Below are 21008 nucleotides of genomic sequence, written 5' to 3' on the forward strand. Positions count from 1 at the left end.
GCTGTGCAGTCACATGAAAATATTTGGGATTATTTAATGATGCATCTTCTGATTGTTTAAGGATAACTGATCATGAAAATCATTATATGCGGCATGTTCAAGTTAGAGAATAGTAACCTAATTTAAACTTAAAAAAAAAAATTTTTTGATGCTGTTTGTCTTGATTGAAATTTGAAAGTCAACTTGAAAAGCGTTGTTGTTGTTGTTGTTGTTGTTGTTGTTGTTGTTGTTGTTGTTGTTGTTGTTGTTGTTGTTGTTGTTGTTGTTGTTGTTGTTGTTGTTGTTGTTGCTGAAACCATTGACATTTCGAAACCGTTTAACACAGGCGACAGCATTTTTATAACAGCTTTAAAAAGAAGTCTGAGACCAATTTTGACAGAATAATCTAATTAATTTCAATCATGAATAATCTAAACCTCCTCCTCTATCTAATTAGCATAACTCAATTAACATCCTGTTGATTTCATGCATTGGTCGACTTGTCTGCTGACATTGATCAACACTAGCTTTCACCAGCAAGACTAGTTTTTCATTCTATTTCGTCTTGGTGACCCCTTTCATAAAACAAACCAATGAGTGAAATTCGTTATTGATTTAAAACACATTTTCATAACTTAGCATGTGTAATTTGTGCAACATTTATTACTTCTTTACCACCCGTCGCTTCAATGACTAATACTAAAGGGGGGAGGGAGAAAAAGATGAGGAAAGAGGGGGAAAGAGGGAGAGAGGGGTGGGGGAAGGGAAGACAGACGTGCGGTGGAGCATTAAGTTCGATTCATACCGTTTCATCAAAATGATTCTGCATCGAATATCAATGAATATGGAAACAATATAACATCTGAAATCCATTTTCTACCGGTCATACTATAAATACGGCCCGGAGACAAACACCGCCCAGACATGTCTGGAGCCAAACTCCCGTCCAGGCATAAATACCGCCCAGACGCAGCCAGAGACAAACACCGGCAAGATGCGTCTGTAACTAAGCTGAACTGTCCGGAGCCAAACACCGCTCGGACATGCCCAGAGACAAACCATGCCCAGACATGTCCGAAGACGAACACCATCCAGACAAACCACCATCCGGATTTATCCAGAGACAGAGACAGAGAGGAGGGGAGAGTGAGAGAGGAGATGTGGGAGGAGGGTGCTTTACTGCATTGGGAGGGGGTAGAGCAAGGATGCGAGAGAGAGAGAGAGAGAGAGAGAGAGAGAGAGAGAGAGAGAGAGAGAGAGAGAGAGAGAGAGAGAGAGAGAGAGAGAGAGAGAGAGAGAGAGAGAGAGAGAGAGAGAGAGATATATTGGAGGGGTGGGGGAGGGGGGGTGAGGGTAAGGGAGTTAGCTGAGAGAATATGTTATGCTTTATGAAGAACACACACACACACACACACACACACACACACACACACACACACACACACACACACACACACACACACACACACACACACACACACACACACACACACACACACACACACGTGCTTGGCTGATATCAGCAATTTTTCGGGAATCGGCAGGTTGGACTCAATGTGATTACCAACTACAGTACTTACTGAATACAACCCAGAAACCTTGGGTAGCTTTCACTTAAAATCAACATTACATTTACATAGATATTTCAGGAAGATGTTCACAAACATTATTCTTTATAAACAGCTTTGCATGATGGGAAGAAAACAAAATTTTGCTCGGGAATTTAGAAAACACGTTAATATAGCAAACGGATTGGAAATCGGGTGTTATTTCACAACTTGCTCAGGATGATGGAGCACAAACCACTTGATCAGGGTGATGGAGCATGAACCACTCACTCAGGGTAATGGAGCATGAATCACTCGCTCAGGGTGACAGAGCATGAACCACTCGCTCAGGGTGACAGAGCATGAACCACTCGCTCAGGGTGACTGAGCACGAACCACTCGCTCAGGGTGACAGAGCATGAACCACTTGCTCAGGGTGATGGAGCACGAACCAGTTGCTCAGGGTGACGGAGCACGAACCACTCGCTCTGAATGATGTGACGCAGAAAAAGGATCCTCAGTGAGTGAACAATTTGCTCAGAATGACAGCGCAGTAACGCTATTGACAACGGGCACTCATCAAGTGGCTTAAGAGGTTGCCTGCTCATCTGTGCATGTCATGTGGTACATCGGTTCAGGACCCACACAAATGTTGTCGCTTTATTTTAAAATGTCCGTTTTTTTTTTTTTACCAGATTTGCTTTGATTCCTTCCAGAGCACCTCACAAAACCTCTGAAAATAAGGCATAGATCTCGCAAATGCTATGGACAGGCAATCCCTCTGGGGGTGGGGGGGGGCAGGGTGTGAGGTCTAACAGTGAATGCATTAAATCATATCGCTCAATGAAGCTGGTAAATTTTGGAACGTTCATAAATTTTTTGTTTTCTCAATATAATTCCTTAAACAGTAGATAATGATAAGTTTAATGCATTGGAAATTTCACATTTTCTTGTGTATGTATGGAGGAGGGAACAGTCTTGCTTGCTGAAAGTACATAGGTATATCAGCTTAGTTTTCAGACTCGTTATTTCTTTAAATGATCAGATTTCACAACAGATTTCAACATTTATTTAGTCCGGACGATATCCGATCCTCAAAACCAAAATAATATTTTGAATATATACTTTAATTAGTCCATGTGACTAGATCATGGAAAATCACTTATATTGCTCTAAGCTCTTAATTTGAAAACTAGCTTACAAAAGCGATGTATCAGCGATTCGTAACTGTGATGAATAGGCATTCCATAATATGAATGAGGAAAGTGAAAAATAAACTTTTATCGAGAAGAAATCGTTGCGGCCTGTTCCAAGTCAAGGCATGGTTGAGCAGGTCAAAAAACATGGTGGCTTCAGACCCCAGCGAGGTTACCCAGGAAACACCTTGAGACCCCAGAAAGCAAGGTGGCCGAGGATCGCCTGATGAAAGATATCATTAAATAAGGCCGTGAATTATCTTCAAAAGGGGTGTTTTAATTAACACAAACACTCAATTTCACTCTTTTACTTCCTTGGATTTTCCTTATTATGCATACAAAGTTTCAGGCTGCTAGGTTTTATGGTTCTGGACTTATGGAGGACACACACACACACACACACACACACACACACACACACACACACACACACACACACACACACACACACACACACACACACACACAAACACACACACATTGCCTTTTATCGGTGTAGATTTCATTGCTCGGCAAAGTCACGTATTTGTGATGTCATTTTTAAGTGCCATAGAAACAAAATGGAATCCTGTAGATCTCGTTGCAGCCAAACATCATCAGGAAGAGGTGTGGCTAACTTGGAGATAATTCACAATCAAGGTATAAGATCAGTGTACACCTAAATTAGACATAACAATACAATGTTAATAAAGAGGGCTTTGTCGAACTGTGCCTAAAGCTACCCGTGGCATACTTGTCAGCCTGTGTGCAATGCAGCGCACCTAAGACCACGGTGTTGACAAGCCAACTCAAAATGTGATTCAGGCCATCTGGCCACACTAGTTGAGCCTATGTTCTGATGTGTGCTGCAAGGCCTGGGGGAAATGCTGTAAATGTTATCTTTAAAACAATTTGCTATGGCTGCAGATACTGTACAGAATCTGTGCCTTCTTCACTTGTTATTTTTACCGAAATAAGGCAACTTTGTTCCAACTTTGGGGAAATGCTGTAAATGTTATCTTTAAAACAATTTGCTATGGCTACAGATACTGTACAGAATCCGTGCTTTCTTCACTTGTTATTTTTTACCTAAGTAAGACAACTTTGTTCCAATTTCATTTTTGTTTAAAAATATTTTTGGAGCTTTTAACTGAAGTGTTGCTGGGGTATATAGATTACGTTACATCTGAAATGAACCATCAATATGAAAGTAGATGTTAATGTGGGACTCACACACTCACATACTCATTGAATCACAGACCAATTGCAATAGCTTCTCCCGTCTCTTCTGGGTCAAGACTAGTTATAATTATGTAATTGGTAAGAGACAAAACAGCATTTATAAATTTTTTTTGAAAAAAATTCAATGAGTATGTGAGATGTAAAACATGAACATTTTCACCGAACTTTAGAAGACAAATACTAATGACATCTCTGCTACTGACATGGATTGTGACATAATCACTTACAGATGTTAATGGAGTATAGGGTGATGAGAAAACAAATATTCAAATGATGATTGATTTTGTGACTTCATCCAATATTGAATCCGATCATTTGCAAACCCAGTTATTTTCATTTTAACTCGACTGCGCAAAGACGTTTCAACATATCACCTTGGCTCGCTCTAAAAATGCACAGGTACCTCTTGCTCATGGCAACACGACAAACGTGAGCACATAATCAAAATTACAATGCTGATGATCGTTTGACTGTTGTATTTGTTTTTTAGAATGTCCTCCTTTGGGTCTGGAATCAATGAGGGTTAAAGATACTCAATTCATAGCTTCGAGCAGCAAGCGCATTGGCCTTGCTCCATATCGAGGCCGCCTGAACATCCAGGTAGGATATCTTCCATTGTTCAACATAAAAGGGGAATTTTTTAATATAAAATAAAAAAATAATAACACTTTTATGAAAAAAAAAATACTGAAATGAAGGTTTGCATGAATACGTCACAAATATATGCTGCTCTTATTCAAAGAAGTACAAAATCAATAACACTGTGACAAAAGAACATGAAAGCAGGGTTTTTAAATGATTCATTTGAATTTACGTTTATTTTACAGTCAGGATTAAGCGACGGGGATGACTTTGATGGAGCATGGTGCGCTCTCTTCTATGACATCTATCAGTGGATACAACTTGATGCCCTCCAACTGACTAAGTTTACAGGGGTCATTACACAAGGCCGCAGCTCCATTTGGTCGTGAGTATTGCATGATAAGGGGTATTTTGATTTGCCATAAAATATCCTCGTACTTTAGGTGCACAAACCGAGAAGTAAAGGCTCTTAACTGCATGTTATTTCCATGGATGCTTTTGTGAGGGTTGCTATCAATTTTTGGCTTGCATCATGAGATGGTATTACACAACGACAACAACAACGATGCCAATGTCATACACTCTTTAGACTCTAAAGTTTCGAGAGTGTTGGTTCTGCCAAAGCAGCCCATTGGAAATGGTTACCATCAATGATAAGTCGCCTCAACTAAGGCTGTATGAATTTGGAATTTGTTCAAGATGCTGCCGATAACTCGCCTATTGTTCACCAAGTTCATTGTTCATTCTTTAATGTCCAGAAGCTAAAGCTGGCAGATGGAACACCCATTTTGCATCCATCAAGGGTAGGGCTCATAAATTGAGGCCCTGCCTTGCAGATGAAAGACGAGGTTTTATAGTTCATAAAAACACAAGAATACTAGAATGGCACTTGGTAGAGTACATACTTCCATCAGGCTGAACAGTTTACATTTTGTATCCCACTGATAGTTCGGATCTAAATTTTCAGCAAAATCTAATGAGCTTATTCTTGTTACCTACACAACTCATCAACCAAGTTTTGTCATAACCCGTCCATAACGTTTTAAAATATGATGCTATATGTCATTTTTGGCCCGATCTCTCAATTATGAAGAATCACTTTAAAAATTATCGTTCTTGGATTTGGATCCGGATCTTCACCAAAATCGAATCAATTCGTCCTTGTCTCACACACTGTCCACCAAGTTTCATCTGAATATGTCAATAACTTTTTCAGATGCCCTGCTCAGAAACGGACAGACAGACAGGGGTGACAACATATCCTCTGTCCACCTTTGGTGGTGGAGGTAAGAATGACGACTCCACAGGAGAAAACTCGGTGCATTGAATGGTTATTTGAGACGAGATCTGACACGCAAGTTCGGAGTAATTTCTGTACAAGGTTTGAAAGGAATCCACCATTGTTGACTAGTATCAGAGAATGGTATAATTGGTTTAAGGAGACTGGAAGTTGTCAGAAACAGAAAAGTACCGCTCGACCAAGCACAAGTGCAGCAGACGTTGAACAAGTGCGTGAAATATTTCAATGAAGTCCCAGAATTTTTTTTAATGCACATCCAGAGAACTGGGACTACCAACCACCACTACATAGGATCTTGTATAAAAGGCTGAAGCTTTATGCCGATGAGGTGCAGATTCTGCAGGGACTCAAACCAAATGATGGACCCAAACACAAGGCGTTTGACTTAGAAATGCTCAGTCACATAGAGGATGATCTACACATGTATGCAATCATTTCTGAGCCTGAGGTAAGTCAATTTATTTTGAGATGAGATCCAAAAGTCACGGGACAGGATTTTATTTCTGAATTTTGGCAATTAAATAATTTTACTGGAGAGAACAGTATAGGATTGTATATGCTTTTCGGAACCATAATTTACTTATACACACTTTACAATTTCCACAACGAACACTCATATTTGAATTAATTATTAAATTATTTTCACTTTACACTCTACACACCAGAAATACCACCAGCACCTGAATTACCTATTGATTTATACACACTTTATTATCCAATCACTGCAACAGACATACCACTTTGAATTATTCATTTATTTATAAAGAATTTACTATTTTCACTTCTTCCTCTTTCGTATGCAGTACAATGCTGTGGGGTAACATCATCGGTTGGGGGTGTGGCTGCGCCGCCAATGCAATACCCCCTGCTGATTAGGACAGGAATTTGGAATTTTGCTGTGGTGTCAGCAATAGCTCACCCACTCTTTGAGCAGGAAATATCTCCACTATTGACTTGCCACCCAGAATATATATCAATATTAAAAATCTGTCTTTCTGTCCCTGAACTACTCCCTTGGTTTTGGGGCTCACCCCACCAAACCTTCTGTGGAACATTTTTGGGGTCACAGCGGATGTCCTCAGGTTGGCGGGAGGTTTCATAAATTCTTCAATACAATTGTGATTTTGACTTTTGATCCGTATAAATTTGCTCTCGATCTGGAAGTAAACGCAATTACGGGTTCGGCAGAAACATTCACTGGTTTGACTATGCTGCATCTCAATACTATTGTGATTTTGAGTTTCCACCTCAACGACCACACTTTTATTCATTATAAGGTGTGGAGGAGGTTTCATAAATTTCTCAATACATTAATGATTTTACTTTTCAATTGGTATGAAATGTTTTGTATCCGCCCTTTCTCGCTGGCAGATTTGTCTGTATTGGGTGTCATGTGAGAACGGCGTCTATATTTGTTCACCTCACGAGTGTTTGTCTTTTGTTATGTTAATGGTGTAGTATTAATTTATGATTGGACTGAAAATGTCGAGAGACTGAGTTTAAAGGAAATGAGGAAATTATGTGAGGGTTTCTACTCGTGACATTCGCCGATTCGGCATTTGCAGATTTGTCATTTCTAGATTGTCCATTTGCTTTTGAACACTCAAAAGTGCAACACGTACCACAAGAGTTCAAAATGCTGAGAGAAAAAAAAATGAAAGAAAAAATTGTCTTATCGAGAGGAAGCTCTGACACTCAAAATAAACAAAGGCAAAAACAGGATGATGCTGATAGAACACAAGAACAGGCAAGAAACACTGAAGCTCACAGAGAGGCAAAACAAAATTCAAGCTTCAGAGAGTAAGAACAGGCAAGAGACACTGAGGCTCACAGACAGGCCAGACAGAAAATACGTTTTTGTGGCTCTTCAAAAGGTCGCAGTTGTTTTTTTATGCTTATTTTTGTTTACTTTATTACTACACTTTGGCCCCCTTCCCGTGTGTAGCATGTGCACCTCACTAGTACATATTTATATATGTGTGCGTGTGTTTGTGTGTATATATATATATATATATATATATATATATATATATATATATATATATATATGCATACACATATATACATGCATACATTCACATATACACAAATACATAAATAAATTGACTCCTACAAAGCTCTTCAAGCCAAAGAAAGCTGCATAGAGCAACCATGAAAAGCTACACAAGGTAAGCCCTTCGCTGTTTCAAACTCTACCCGAGTTCCTCTTCAGCTGCAAAACATTCACAAGTACAACACACATGAGAATCCCAATGCTACACAAACCCTCAGCCATAAGACTGGTTTTATCACTTATTGATGGATCATCAGCAACAGCATCAACAGAAGCATGCACCACCTAGGCTCCCAAGCATGTACCACGTGCATTGTCAACCACGTGCATTGTCACGTGCATTAAGACCGACAAATGAGGATTTCACACCAATTTCCAATGACCACAACTTTGACCTGTGCCACGGTTCTTATGCCAAATCATGTACTGTGTACAAGGCCGACATGCCAATGGTGCGAATCAAGTGTATTATAGATAAACGGGGTGGGGAGAACGAGGAAGCAATCACACAATAAACTGGAGGGGGAGCACTCGGTAGAGTGCAAAACCTCCGCCGCCAATACTGCTGGGTCACTGAAGTGAACCTGATATCCTATTCATTCAATTTGACGTCAACAGTGCTCACAGAGTTATAGTTTGCAACTTTCCCTTTTACTTTTAACTTTTACATACTCAATTCATTCGTCATAACTAGATTCCTTGAGACAGAAATTGATTTTACGTGGGTATATCCACCTGAAGTTCCAAAATCAGCCACAATTATAATTTTGGCATTTTTTTGTTGGAAATCACTTATGACATGTAGAAATGCAAAAAAAAAAAAAAAAAAAAATCGAAATTTTGTTGAAAAAAAAGTTGCAAAAATATTTTTTTCTCTAACAATTTTTTTTGGGGGATGGGGGGGTTGGAAATCACTTAAAACGTGTAGAAATGCAAAAAAAATCAAATATTTTTTCAAAATGGTCGCCATGGCGGCCATATTGGATTTTGGACCAAGTCCAAAATCTAATGGCATGATCCTTGGACCATACCTAATCCCCCACCAAGTTTCGTCGAAATCCGTCGAGTTTTTCCGTAATACTGTTCACAAACAAACAAACTGCATGTTTGTCCAGCTCCTCTGAATCCCATCTCACTCTCTCCATAATTCACTCTGAGCTGCTCATTCTGAACTTTCCGAGCTCAACTCCTCTATTCTCTAAGCTCGCAACCACACTCAAAACAACCCTCTTGGACCAACCTTATGACTCAATTCTCCCGTCCATGGGGAATCGAAACTGGGCATATTAATCTCTTTAAGTATGAATCATGATTGCATAGGTCTCACATTTTCAGAGGAAACGTGCATATCCTTTTTTGGGGGGGGGGGGGGGGCTCACTGCAAGCATGCTGCGATCCTTTAAATACAGATCAGCTTTTGGAATGCTAAACAGGCTGTTGACTTGTTGAAGGACATTTCAACCTGAGATGTACTTGACCATTGATCTGGCCTGCAGTGATGGTGGGATTGTATCCGATTAGTCTGAAGATGATTAGGTGTTGGGAATATCTTACCATTTGCTCAGTAATATGTGATGTAACAAGGAAACACAATGCAGAAGTGGTGGCTCCATTGTCATGCTTTGACAACAATTCAAAGCTTTAATGTGCAAAATCTCAATGAAAATCTCGTCATATTCTGTTAATCTGAAGCTACATAATGATTACTTGGATTCAAAAATGTTCATTTCCTATTTCACTGGATAAAAGTTACAAAATAACCTTTGTAATAATGAGTTTAAATCGCTGTTTGTTTCCTTTTTTTCCCCCACAGGAGTCACTGGGTAACAAAATATCGAGTTTACTTCAGTAATGATTCACTATCTTGGAAAACGTATCAAGAAGGAGGTTATGACGTGGTATGCTCTCTTTATTACTACGCTTGAAAGCAATTGTCGACATGCCATTTCCACTTACTTTTCCCATCCATGTGAAATTATGATCGATTGATTCCCCGTCTTGTATTGCAAACACATGCATATTGCTTGATGTCATGAAGAAGGATGACCATCATCAATAGTTTCATGATGACCAGTGTGTTATGCATGCATGGGACTGAGAGAGGTTGGGGGGGGGGGGGCGTGCACTCTAACTATCTCCCTTCGGCCTGCACTCTGTATAACTTCCCTTTTCTACAAACATGCAAAAATGTTGAACCAATAATAGTTTTTTGCAATTCAAGCAAACTGCATTTGTACAAACCTTGCAAAATAATGTGTTGTATTGAATATTTAGGATTCTATTTTGCACCTATACATTATATTGAAAGAAAGAAAATACCAAACTGAGCTGAATAAGACTTAGACGCGAAGTAGCACTTTGAATGGTGGCGCTGTCAGTTCTTCACTTGGGCAGCAACACAAACTCTAACTCTATAAACCTCCATCTCACTTTATCATGCACTCAACTGCTACTCCTCATTGCCTGACTATTCAGAGTTTGTTGTTTTCTAAACGAGCAATCTTTGATTGTTGAAAAGTAGGATGTTATATTGATGATATCTCAGCGTTCTGTTCCCTCTGTTTAATGACGTCAAAAATCTCATGATCAAGTTTTATATTTCCTGTTACATCCACAAATTTATAAGCAGTGAACGAGATGGTATGTGCCAGTTCACGTTGTACAATGTGCTTAACAAAGCCATGAAATGAGTTCGTCCTATCTTATCACCTACCTTGCCATTTTACTTTTTTCAGTAGGAGCTAACAGAATATGAAAGAGCAGGAACAACACCTGACATGTGCATAATAGCAGAACACTCCTGCTTCCACTTAAGTCTGACATTTCACAGGGGAACTGATTCCACGTCGGGATGAATGTGGCATGAACCAGCACGATCCAAAACGTCATGCATGGTGTTAGCTTAATGGTTCGGGTGGTGGGCTTGGGATCCTAGAATCCTGAGTTAAAATCCCCCTTGGCTGTTGACTCTCCTGTCATCCTTCTGAGATCTCCTGTCATCCATGACGAGCTCATGAAGACCAGGTGGGGTTGACTCTGCCTGTCATCCTTCTGAGCTTAGCAAAATGAATGCCAGCTTGCTGGTATCCTGTGTCGGAGTGGCGACCTGTCCAGGATTGTGCCCAATAGCCAAGGAGACTGCTCAGGCAGCATCAATGCTCTGTGCAGAGTATGGCCGAATGGATCCGAAACATCCTGACATGGCCCCATACAGCCTGAGAGGGTTTGGCCTGGGCCACCGCAGCTCCAAATACACAAAATGGGAAAAGCCTATCAATTAAATTTACAACTTCCCAGAAGCAGGAATAACATGTTTGAATAAATATAAATCTCTTTTTTGCAAATATGTATATTTTTTATTAAAATAAAGTTCATATAAAATTTTAAGATTCATGGATGCACAAATTTGTCAGCCTGTCATCTTTTTGAGGTTGTTGAAATGAGTTCCAGTGTACTGGGTTAATCACCATTTCGGATAACCTGTGTTGAAGTGGTGACCTGTCTCGGACTTTACTCCTTGCCAATGGAATTTCTTTGGCAGCCCTCTGTGCCTTTGTGGTGTGTAAGGAATGGTATTATTATTTATAAATATATATGAAGGAAATGAGCCATGCTACATGATTCCTTTGAAGCAGAAAACTCAATTATGAGTCCCATTCAGATGCTGATTTTTCAAAACGGAATACTTGTCTCAAAAACATCAATCATTATTTTACTGTTATTTAGACAAATCAAAACATGTCCTGCTGAACAAAGTCAAACCTAGGTTGCACTTATTTTGATGCTTCTGGAATTGCTCAGTGATGACATGTGCCGAACTTCAAGATTTTTTTTTATTATTACAACGTAAATCATACAGATCAGTCAAAACTAATTTAATGATAGATTAATGACCACAACAAATCTGATGAATAAAAATATTATCAGATGTTTGATGGTCTCGAGCTGCAATCCCCATGAGTGTTAAATAAAGGTAATAAATATATTAATTTTTACATACACCAAAAAACTGGGAAATTTCGACATGTCCACTCCCTATAGGCCTCTACACACAGCTGCAAATATTATACCCCCTCCCTCAACATGAAAAACATATATTACTAAAATGGGAAGAGGGTGTGTGTGTGTGTGTGTGTGTGTGTGTGTGTGTGTGTGTGTGTGTGTGTGTGTGTGTGTGTGTGTGTGTGTGTGTGTGTGTGTGTGTGTGTGTGTGTGTGTGTGTGTGTGTGTGTATCCGTCCATCTTGCTTTATTCCATAGGGTTTTTTTTAATACATTGTCGAGGTTCGTATGAGAGCTAACACACAACACAGAACACACAACAAGGGGGGCATGAGACAAGAGGGGCAGTAGAGGGAAGGATAAAACAGTGGGGAGCAGACATTAGGAGATCTGTGGAAGGGAGAGGGATGGGGTGGGGAACATTGGGTATACAAGATGGACATTACAGGGACTTGCAGGAACGAAAGCAAGGAATTTAATGGAGGGGGGCTTGGGGTGGATTAACGGGGATAGAAAAGATCGAGGTTTTGGATGGGGGAAGATAAGAGGTGGTGGTGAACAGCTGTTCTGAACACCTGTAGGGAATAATGGGATTGAAAAGAGTGCAGGAGTATATTCCAAAGGCAGAAAAAAAGAGGAATGAAAGAGTGAAGGTGAGCAGTGATTTGTGATTTTGGTAGTTTTACCAGAATTGGGTTGTTGGTGGGCTTGAGCGCCCTGTGGAAATATTGGGGGGGAGGGGGGCATATCACAGACAGAGCAGGAGGTGGGAGGGTGAGACCGGAGAGGAGATGGTAGAAGACAGAAAAACCACCGACCTGCCTGCGGTGAGAGAGTGAGAGGCCCAAAGACTTAGCCTCATCGCGGGAGATGGCAATGATCCGAAATGCCCTGGTTTCCATAGCGTGAAGCCGAGAAAGGTGAGAGGCGGGAGCACCAGCCCAGGGTGCACCTCCTCAAATCACCTCATTGCACCTCCTCAAATCACGCACTTTAGACACCCCCAGTTTTCTTCCCTCCCCCCTCCTAAGCGATTGAGAAGCATGGGCCCGTCAGCCATGCCAGGTACAATATAAGTTGCCAATACCTCATTTGTTCTATCTCTCTCCTACTCTTCAACTTTCCTCAGGGTATGTTTTTGATGGCATCTGTCTTGTATAGTGTACATTAAAAGTGTGGAAGTTCTTTATTTTGGTAGAAGTCTACACTGTGTCCTTTATTGTGTCTAAATATCGCATTCCCCTTTTGCTTCATTTGTTATTATAAATTGTTCTAAATGTTCTCAACTCGTCCTGTATTTTCCTCAATTGGTACAGCATGGTCCGCACGCAGCTTAGCCAGGAAGTTCTGCCCCATGTAATTTGCTCTGATTAGTCAGTGCTTACTCGCAGCTCTGCTTGGCTGCACCTGATCTGGTGAATAATTGGAGAACACATCGAGGGCATGAGACCCTCACTTGGTGTGGCCATCCACAGGCAAGGTATCATGTGACGTTGTGTAACTCTGCCAGGAATGGCAGTACCAATTGGCGTTTGTGGTTGCTAAGCAACCCGACGGCACATTGAGTTTTCTGTTCCCGGCGGCTTCAGGACCGGGTGTTCGGGAGGGACCTGAGTGCTTCCCCTCGTGGTGAGCCTCGAACCCTGGATCCGTAATAATATACACCATTTTCTTTATGTGTTGATCGATACAGCTATTCTTCCTCGCTTATCTATTCAAGTGAGTACATCTGATCCACAATTGTCAGCCTTAAATGTTTCAGCCAATGACATTTTGAATGCTATGACTTATTTTAGTTGAAAAGTTCTGATGAGAACTGTTCCGATGTGTCAGGCTATGGGTGTGCCAATTTGCCTGCTATTGGCATGCCAATGTGTACAAATAATACAAAGTGAAATGTTACTTTTCAAAATCATTGTCATGTGATAGTGATAGAGAGATGCTATATAATACATGTTCAAACTCTTACCCTCTTCCACCATTTTTCTATCCATTTCTTGAATACTCCTCTATTCAACCGTTTTCTCCTCCCTCTCTCTTCTGAATTATTTGTCTTATTTTCATTCGATCCCCCAGCTTCTGCTCCAATACATACATAATTAGTAGATGGTCCTCATCAAAATAGCAAAAAAATTTTTTTACACGAGCGAGGTAGATCTAATAGTCGGATAAACTTCAAGGGAATGAATGAACAGGAAAAGAGGAGAGGCAGGAGGGGAGGAAACACTGAAACTAGGAAGTCAGATGGTTGGGTTGGGAAAGGTTAATGGGGGTAACAAAGATCATATTCTCGAAATGGGGATGATAAAGTATGGTGATGCACTGCTCACTTGAAGCCCTGGAGGAAGAGTGAGACAGAACATTTAATGAAAATGAAAGTGACTTGTGTGTAACTAGGGAAATGTGTAAAAATATACTGCTTGATTTATCTTTATACATGCTGGTATTGTCAATGCATTGTTATAAAAAAAAGGTGTTATTGATCTCACTGAAAATCAGCAAAATTGAGGATTGCTTTCGAAAGACCCGATGCGGTGTTGGAATCCCTGTGACAATAATGTATTACATAGTTTGTCTTTCTGACAGCCTGATATATTTTTTTTCATGAAATTTTAATTATTTTACAGCACAGGTCCTTTGTCTGAACTTGACTGATTTCAATGTTTTTATTTTTACAGTACTTCACAGGAAATAAAGACCAAGAAACTCCAGTCCAAAATATATTCTCCAATCCCGTTGTTGCTCGTTTCATTCGAATAAATCCACAAAACTGGTACCACAATGGAAGTCTTTGCTTAAGGATGGAGGTGCTGGGTTGTCCTCTGAAAGGTACAGAAACAAACTTGATTCTCTATATTTCAGTGCCCCCTCCTTTGAAGTTACGATTAATTATGAAACAACTAATAAAGGGGATAAAGAAGTTCAGATTTGAATCAGTAATAAACATATGGCCCCTTCAACCATGCTTTGTGAACGAATCAAATGTCAGATTAAGAGATGGGGTCTTTGTCGCCCCCAATCGGGTGTTAGCCCATTTGGGTGGGTTTATATTTTGGGGGCCATCCATCCATCCATCCATAGCCTCCACTCGAAAATGATTTGGAAGAATTTTTCATATCTGGCAGATGTATGCATTAACATCTGGCCATTAGACGTGTTAGATTATTTTGGGATTGAAGCCTTAAGTCATGGTGCACAAGATTTTATGTCCCAATCTTGGCAATTAAAAAAAACAGAAGGATTACAGGAAAGAATATAAAATTATTACCCTGCACACGCTAAGTGAATAGTGGGGTGAAACAATTGGTTCAAGTCCATTAATCCACAAACATTAGTTTATGATGGAGGAACAACGTTTAAATTGAATGCAACATTTTGAACACGAATCAGAACAGGAATGGGAAAATAAATGTGCCGTTCAACAGTACTTTGTCTCTGAATGCGACCCAATCACATATTTGCAGAGAGAAGTGAGATAATTTTTAAGCGGTGTAGCCACTTCAATATTTGGTATGTCCTTCTTTCCATCCATCTGTCCATAAAAAATGAAGAAGACCCTTTCTATCCTCTGTGCGGGGATAACCAGAGTCGCAAGTTGGTGTTCGCAGTTTTGCCACCCATGCACACAAACAGACTCCCTTCGGACATGGGTGTGATTTAAAAAAAAAATTATTATTAATTTTTTTTTAATTTATTTATATTTATTTTGTTTTATTTTTTACTCTGCTTTCCTGGCAATCAAATAAAATTGAAAATCATTCCAAACAGGAAAATGTTTTTTTTAAGGACGTCACAAAGGACACATGCATCAGACATGAATAACTAAGGCGATGTGTGTGTGTGTGTGTGTGTGTGTGTGTGTGTGTGTGTGTGTGTGTGTGTGTGTGTGTGTGTGTGTGTGTGTGTGTGTGTGTGTTGGGTTGGTGTAATGGTCACTGCATGAATGGCGGTAAAATGGTGGCAAATTTCAGAATTAATTTATTTTATTTAAATTGAATCATACTCGTGCGGGCCCGTAGGTGCGTGCCCGTAGGTGCGTGCCAGTATGTGCAGCTTCGTTCCTTCGCACTCGTAAACGACGACTGGATTGGGGCATTGTTTCAATTAGATCGGACCAAACGTATCATAAATGGCCATAACTTGGGAAACACATGGGAAACAGTCAGGTCCCCAGTGTCAATTGTGACGTCATATCAAACGAAGAAGAAGAAGAATTGTGACGGCCCTCTCTCTCGCCCCCCTCTCTCTCTCCCCCCTCTCTCTCTCCCCCCTCCTCTCTCGCCCCTCTCTGTCGCCCCCACTCTCACCCCCTCTCCCGTCCCTCTCTCTCATCCCCTCCTCTCTCCCCCTCTATTGAATTGTGACGCCCTTCTCTCTCACCCCCTCTCTCCCTCCCTCTCTCACCCCTCCTCTCTCCCCCTCTCCTGAATTGTGACGCCACCTCTCTCTCGCCCCCTCTCTCGCCTCTCTCTCGCCCCTCTCTCGCCCCTCTCTCGCCCCCTCTCTCTCCCCCCTCTCTCTCGCTTCTCTCTCTGTAAATGTATTCACAAATGTCTACCAAGCACAAGAATTAATTCAAACCTTGGGAAAAAACAGCTTTCAAACCATTGGGAAAATTCAAACCTTGGGATGAATTAATAATTTGAACAATTAATTCAAACCTTGGGAAAAAACAGCTTTCAAACCTTGGTAAACACTTGGGAAACTGCTGAAACAGATGAAGAACGATATCAAACCTTGAAAATGCACATACTCAGGTCCCCAGAGTCGATTGTGACGTCATACCAAACGAAGAAGAAGAAGAATTGTAACATCAATCGTGCAAAATAAATAAATAAATCAATAAACATTAATTGTGACATCATTCGTAACGTCATAGCACCGTGTCTTGTCATTGGTTGACAGATAAATAGCCGTAACTTGGGAACCGCTCGTCCGATTAATATCAAACCTTGAAAAGGCACATACTCAGGTCCCAAGCGTCGATTGTGACGTCATACCAAACGAAGAATTGTGACGTCAATCATGCAAAAAAATAAAAATAAATATAAACATTAATTGTGACGTCATTGGTGATGTCATAGCACCGTGTCCTGTCATTGGATGACAGATGTTATTGGTCATTATTGGTTGACAGACAATGGTCATTGTATCACGTTATTCTTTTTATTACTGCCAATTATTGTGCTATTATTATTATTATCAATATGCTGTTATCATTATTCTGAGATATCTTTGGGAAAAAATGGCATGATAAGGTGGAACGACACATCAGCTGCGATATATACACCTTTCCAACACTGAAAAAGTAATAAAATGGCCATAAACGATGGAGGGCGATGGCTCAGGGCGATGGAGCATGAACCACTTGCTCAGGGCGACGGAGCGCGAATCACTCGTTCAGGGCGATGGAGCGTGAACCACTTGCTCAGGGCGATGGAGCGCGAACCACTCACTCAGGGCGATGGAGCGTGAACCACTCCCTCAGGGCGACGGAGCGCGAACCACTCCCTCAGGGCGACGGAGCGTGAACCACTCGCTCAGGGCGACGGAGCGCGAACCACTCGCTCAGGGCGATGGAGCGCGAACCACTGCTCAGGGCGTCGGAGCGCGAACCACTCACTCAGGGCGACGGAGCGCGAACCACTGCTCAGGGAGACGGAGCGCGAACCACTCACTCAGGGCGATGGAGCGCGAACCACTCACTCAGGGCGCGGAGCGCGAACCACTCCCTCAGGGCGACGGAGCGCGAACCACTCGCTCAGGGCGATGGAGCGTGAACCACTCCCTCAGGGTGACGGAGCGCGAACCACTCCCTCAGGGCGACGGAGCGTGAACCACTCGCTCAGAGCGATGGAGTGCGAACCACTCGCTCAGGGCGACGGAGCGCGAACCACTCGCTCAGGGCGACGGAGCGCGAACCACTCGCTCAGGGCGACGGAGCGCGAACCACTCGCTCAGGGCGACGGAGCGCGAACCACTGCTCAGGGCGACGGAGCGCGAACCACTCACTCAGGGCGATGGAGCGCGAACCACTCACTCAGGGCGCGGAGCGCGAACCACTCCCTCAGGGCGACGGAGTGCGAACCACTCGCTCAGGGTGACGGAGCGCGAACCACTCGCTCAGGGCGACGGAGCGCGAACCACTGCTCAGGGCGATGGAGCGCGAACCACTCACTCAGGGCGATGGAGCGCGAACCACTCACTCAGGGCGATGGAGCGCGAACCACTCACTCAGGGCGCGGAGCGCGAACCACTCCCTCAGGGCGACGGAGTGCGGACCACTTCCTCAGGGCGATGGAGCGTGAACCACTTGCTCAGGGCGACGGAGCGCGAACCACTCGCTCAGGGCGATGGAGCGCGAACCACTCGCTCAGGGCAATGGAGCATGAACCACTCGCTCAGGGTGATGGAGCATGAACCACTCGCTCAGGGCGATGGAGCGCGAACCACTCACTCAGGGCGATGGAGCGCGAACCACTCGTTCAGGGGGATGGAGCGTGAACCACTTGCTCAGGGCGATGGAGCGTGAACCACTTGCTCAGGGCAACGGAGGGTGAACCACTCGGCCAGGGCGACGGATACCCAAGGAACGCCTTAAGGCCCCAGTGAGGTTACCCAGGAAACGCCTTAAGACCCCAGAGAACACGGTGGTTGAGGATCGCCTGATGAAGGATATCATTAAATAAAGCTGTCAATTATCTTCAAAAGGAGTGTTTTAATGAACCCAAACACCCAATATTTGCTCTTGCACCTCCTTGGAGTGTTTTTTTTTTTTCGTTTGCATGCAAAGTTGCAGGCTGCTAAGTTTTTTGGGGGGGTTTTGGAGTTATGGAGGAGGCACACACACTGACACACACACACACACACACACACACACACACACACACACACACACACACACACACACACACACACACACACACACACACACACACACACTGCCTTTTATTCGTATAAGATTTGCTTTAATCTCTCCACTATCTACATATTTATTTATTCTGTTATTTAGTTATTTCAACTGAAAATCTACACATCGCATTTTAAGGTGTGTTTAGGGGCAGTGCCCTCGATGAGAACCTGCATCCTTGTTTGTTTGTTTTTACAATGAGGCACACAATCATTCCACATCCAGTCACATGCAGAAATTTGTCACACTTTGAGTGGAAGAGGATGTCAGGAGGAGGGAAGGGTGATGGACTGATTTAAATGAAAATGAAAATGAAAATGAAAAGAGATTTTTATCCATAAATGGCAAGGGAATTAATCCACATAATTTCGACAATAATAGCATCTTTAAATTAAAGGAATGAAAACGTAATACAGAAATTACTATATTAACCATTTGCCAGTAATTGTGTTGCAATTTCATGTATTTTTAATATGCAAAATTTTGATGATTCATAGGACACTGGTCACCTGCTGCAAGGAAAGAGATACGTTCACCAGATCGACTGGACTTCAAACATCACAATTACAAAGAAATGAGAAAGGTTGGACAAAACGAGACTAGATATTTTTAAAATTTGGTGTCTCAGTGAGCACATAATTCATTTAAGTTTTGGCTACCCAAAATAAAACTTTTACATACATGTTATAAACTCATAATTTTGGAGATGTCACTGATAAATATACAAACTGTGAATGCCTGTGTTTATTTTGTTAAATAGTCTGATTTGTCACTTGAAATGAGCCAATTTATAAGTACAGTATCATCCAACATAATATACCTGATGCCATGAAGGATACTTAGAGGTCTTTCACCATTTGTAAACTACTTGCTATTCTTGTAAAGGTAATTACTGTACTTATATGAGATCAAGATAAGGAAAGTTTTGATTAAAGCTTGTTTTTGTTTTGTTCCATCTCACTCCATTTTTTTTTTTTAACATGCAAAGTCATAATAAAGATATCTATTTTTGTAATCAGCAGTGACACTGTGATCTGATATCCATCTGTCTGAATAGCTTCTTGTTACCTTGAGCACAAGTTATTGAACCCTCCACTGCCTGATTAGCTCCATCAGGGGCATGGCAACCACGTCAGAGTGTGATTCTGCTAAATCTTCCTCCCAGCTATGGCTTAGCCTTCCAAATGACTCATGGGCCCCATCTCGGGTGAAAAACACTTTATGTAAATGTTGGAATGGAAAGTATCCCAAAGTGATTTTATTTGGTGACAGAGGTGGGATAGATTATGCCCCCCCTCCCCCCATATCTCCCCTCCAGTGTCAGCTATGGATTGCACTCCCAGGTGTCAAAATTTGTGAGGAACTTATATTTATGAACTTTTTGTAAGGTGCTTCATTATGCCCCTAGTTTTAAATTCTGTTTTTTTTTGTTTCTGTACTTGTTGACATGAAAACAGACCTAGTCACAATGCTTGACCTAGAAGAGGATTATGTAGAACCAGGACTTATTTTCTGGCAACATATGTGAAGGTTTATTGAAGGTATATTGATTGCACCCATCAAGAGGTATTATATATAAGGTGTAGTTAAAATCTCTGTGTTTTGCATGTTTTAATTCTTCAGGCTGAATGCTATAATGTTTGTTCTGGATGCAAATATACAGGAGCATGATGGATTCTGGAATGTTTAAAAATAGAAGCTTATAATATAATTGCCACGATTTGATTCTAAATTTATGAACAAGATCGGAATTTAAGAGTGATGAGGTGATAAAGCAGAATGCAAGTGAATTAAATGTTGGTGGTCACCAAGCTGACAAAACAGAATGTGGAGGTGGTCCTATGCTGTGAGGAGGAACAAAGTGAGTGCTTTAAATGATGCACCCGATATGCAGATCGATACAAGTAATAAATATTTCAGTGCTGAAGTGGATAATGTTGAAGCAGCAATGGTCAGCATGGTATTCAATTTTCCAAGGAAGAGATAAAAGTTTGGAATGTTGCTCAAGTAAGTGATGGGAATAATTTGCTTGGTGACATTGGTAAGCATATTTCAAATGTATTTAATGAAGAAAAAAGTGAGGTACCAAATGTGGTGGAAGTAGAAATGATATGAAGGCAGAATAGCCAGTGTGTGAAAGCTTGTGTGCATTGCATATGGAGCAGTATATTGAAACTGACCTATTTACTTGAAATTGTAATTACTTTCAAGAAATAGAA

The 21008-nt window shown here is 41.5% G+C and overlaps 1 protein-coding gene across 1 annotated transcript in view; it reads left to right on the forward strand.

Annotated features, from left to right (window-relative positions):
- Positions 1-21008, forward strand: part of LOC147035064 (putative carboxypeptidase X1) — a 76053-nt gene that overhangs the window by 23855 nt on the left and 31190 nt on the right. Inside the window, exons 4-8 of the mRNA XM_085893262.1 lie at positions 4434-4543; positions 4771-4910; positions 9692-9776; positions 14558-14708; positions 19287-19372. Coding sequence (XP_085749388.1) covers positions 4434-4543; positions 4771-4910; positions 9692-9776; positions 14558-14708; positions 19287-19372 — 572 coding nt within the window. The remainder of the gene's footprint in view (positions 1-4433; positions 4544-4770; positions 4911-9691; positions 9777-14557; positions 14709-19286; positions 19373-21008) is intronic.

Source organism: Eptatretus burgeri, chromosome 1 (genome assembly GCF_056783735.1).
Source record: "Eptatretus burgeri isolate ZD-2024b chromosome 1, Ebu_testis_v1, whole genome shotgun sequence".
NCBI lineage: Eukaryota > Metazoa > Chordata > Myxini > Myxiniformes > Myxinidae > Eptatretus > Eptatretus burgeri.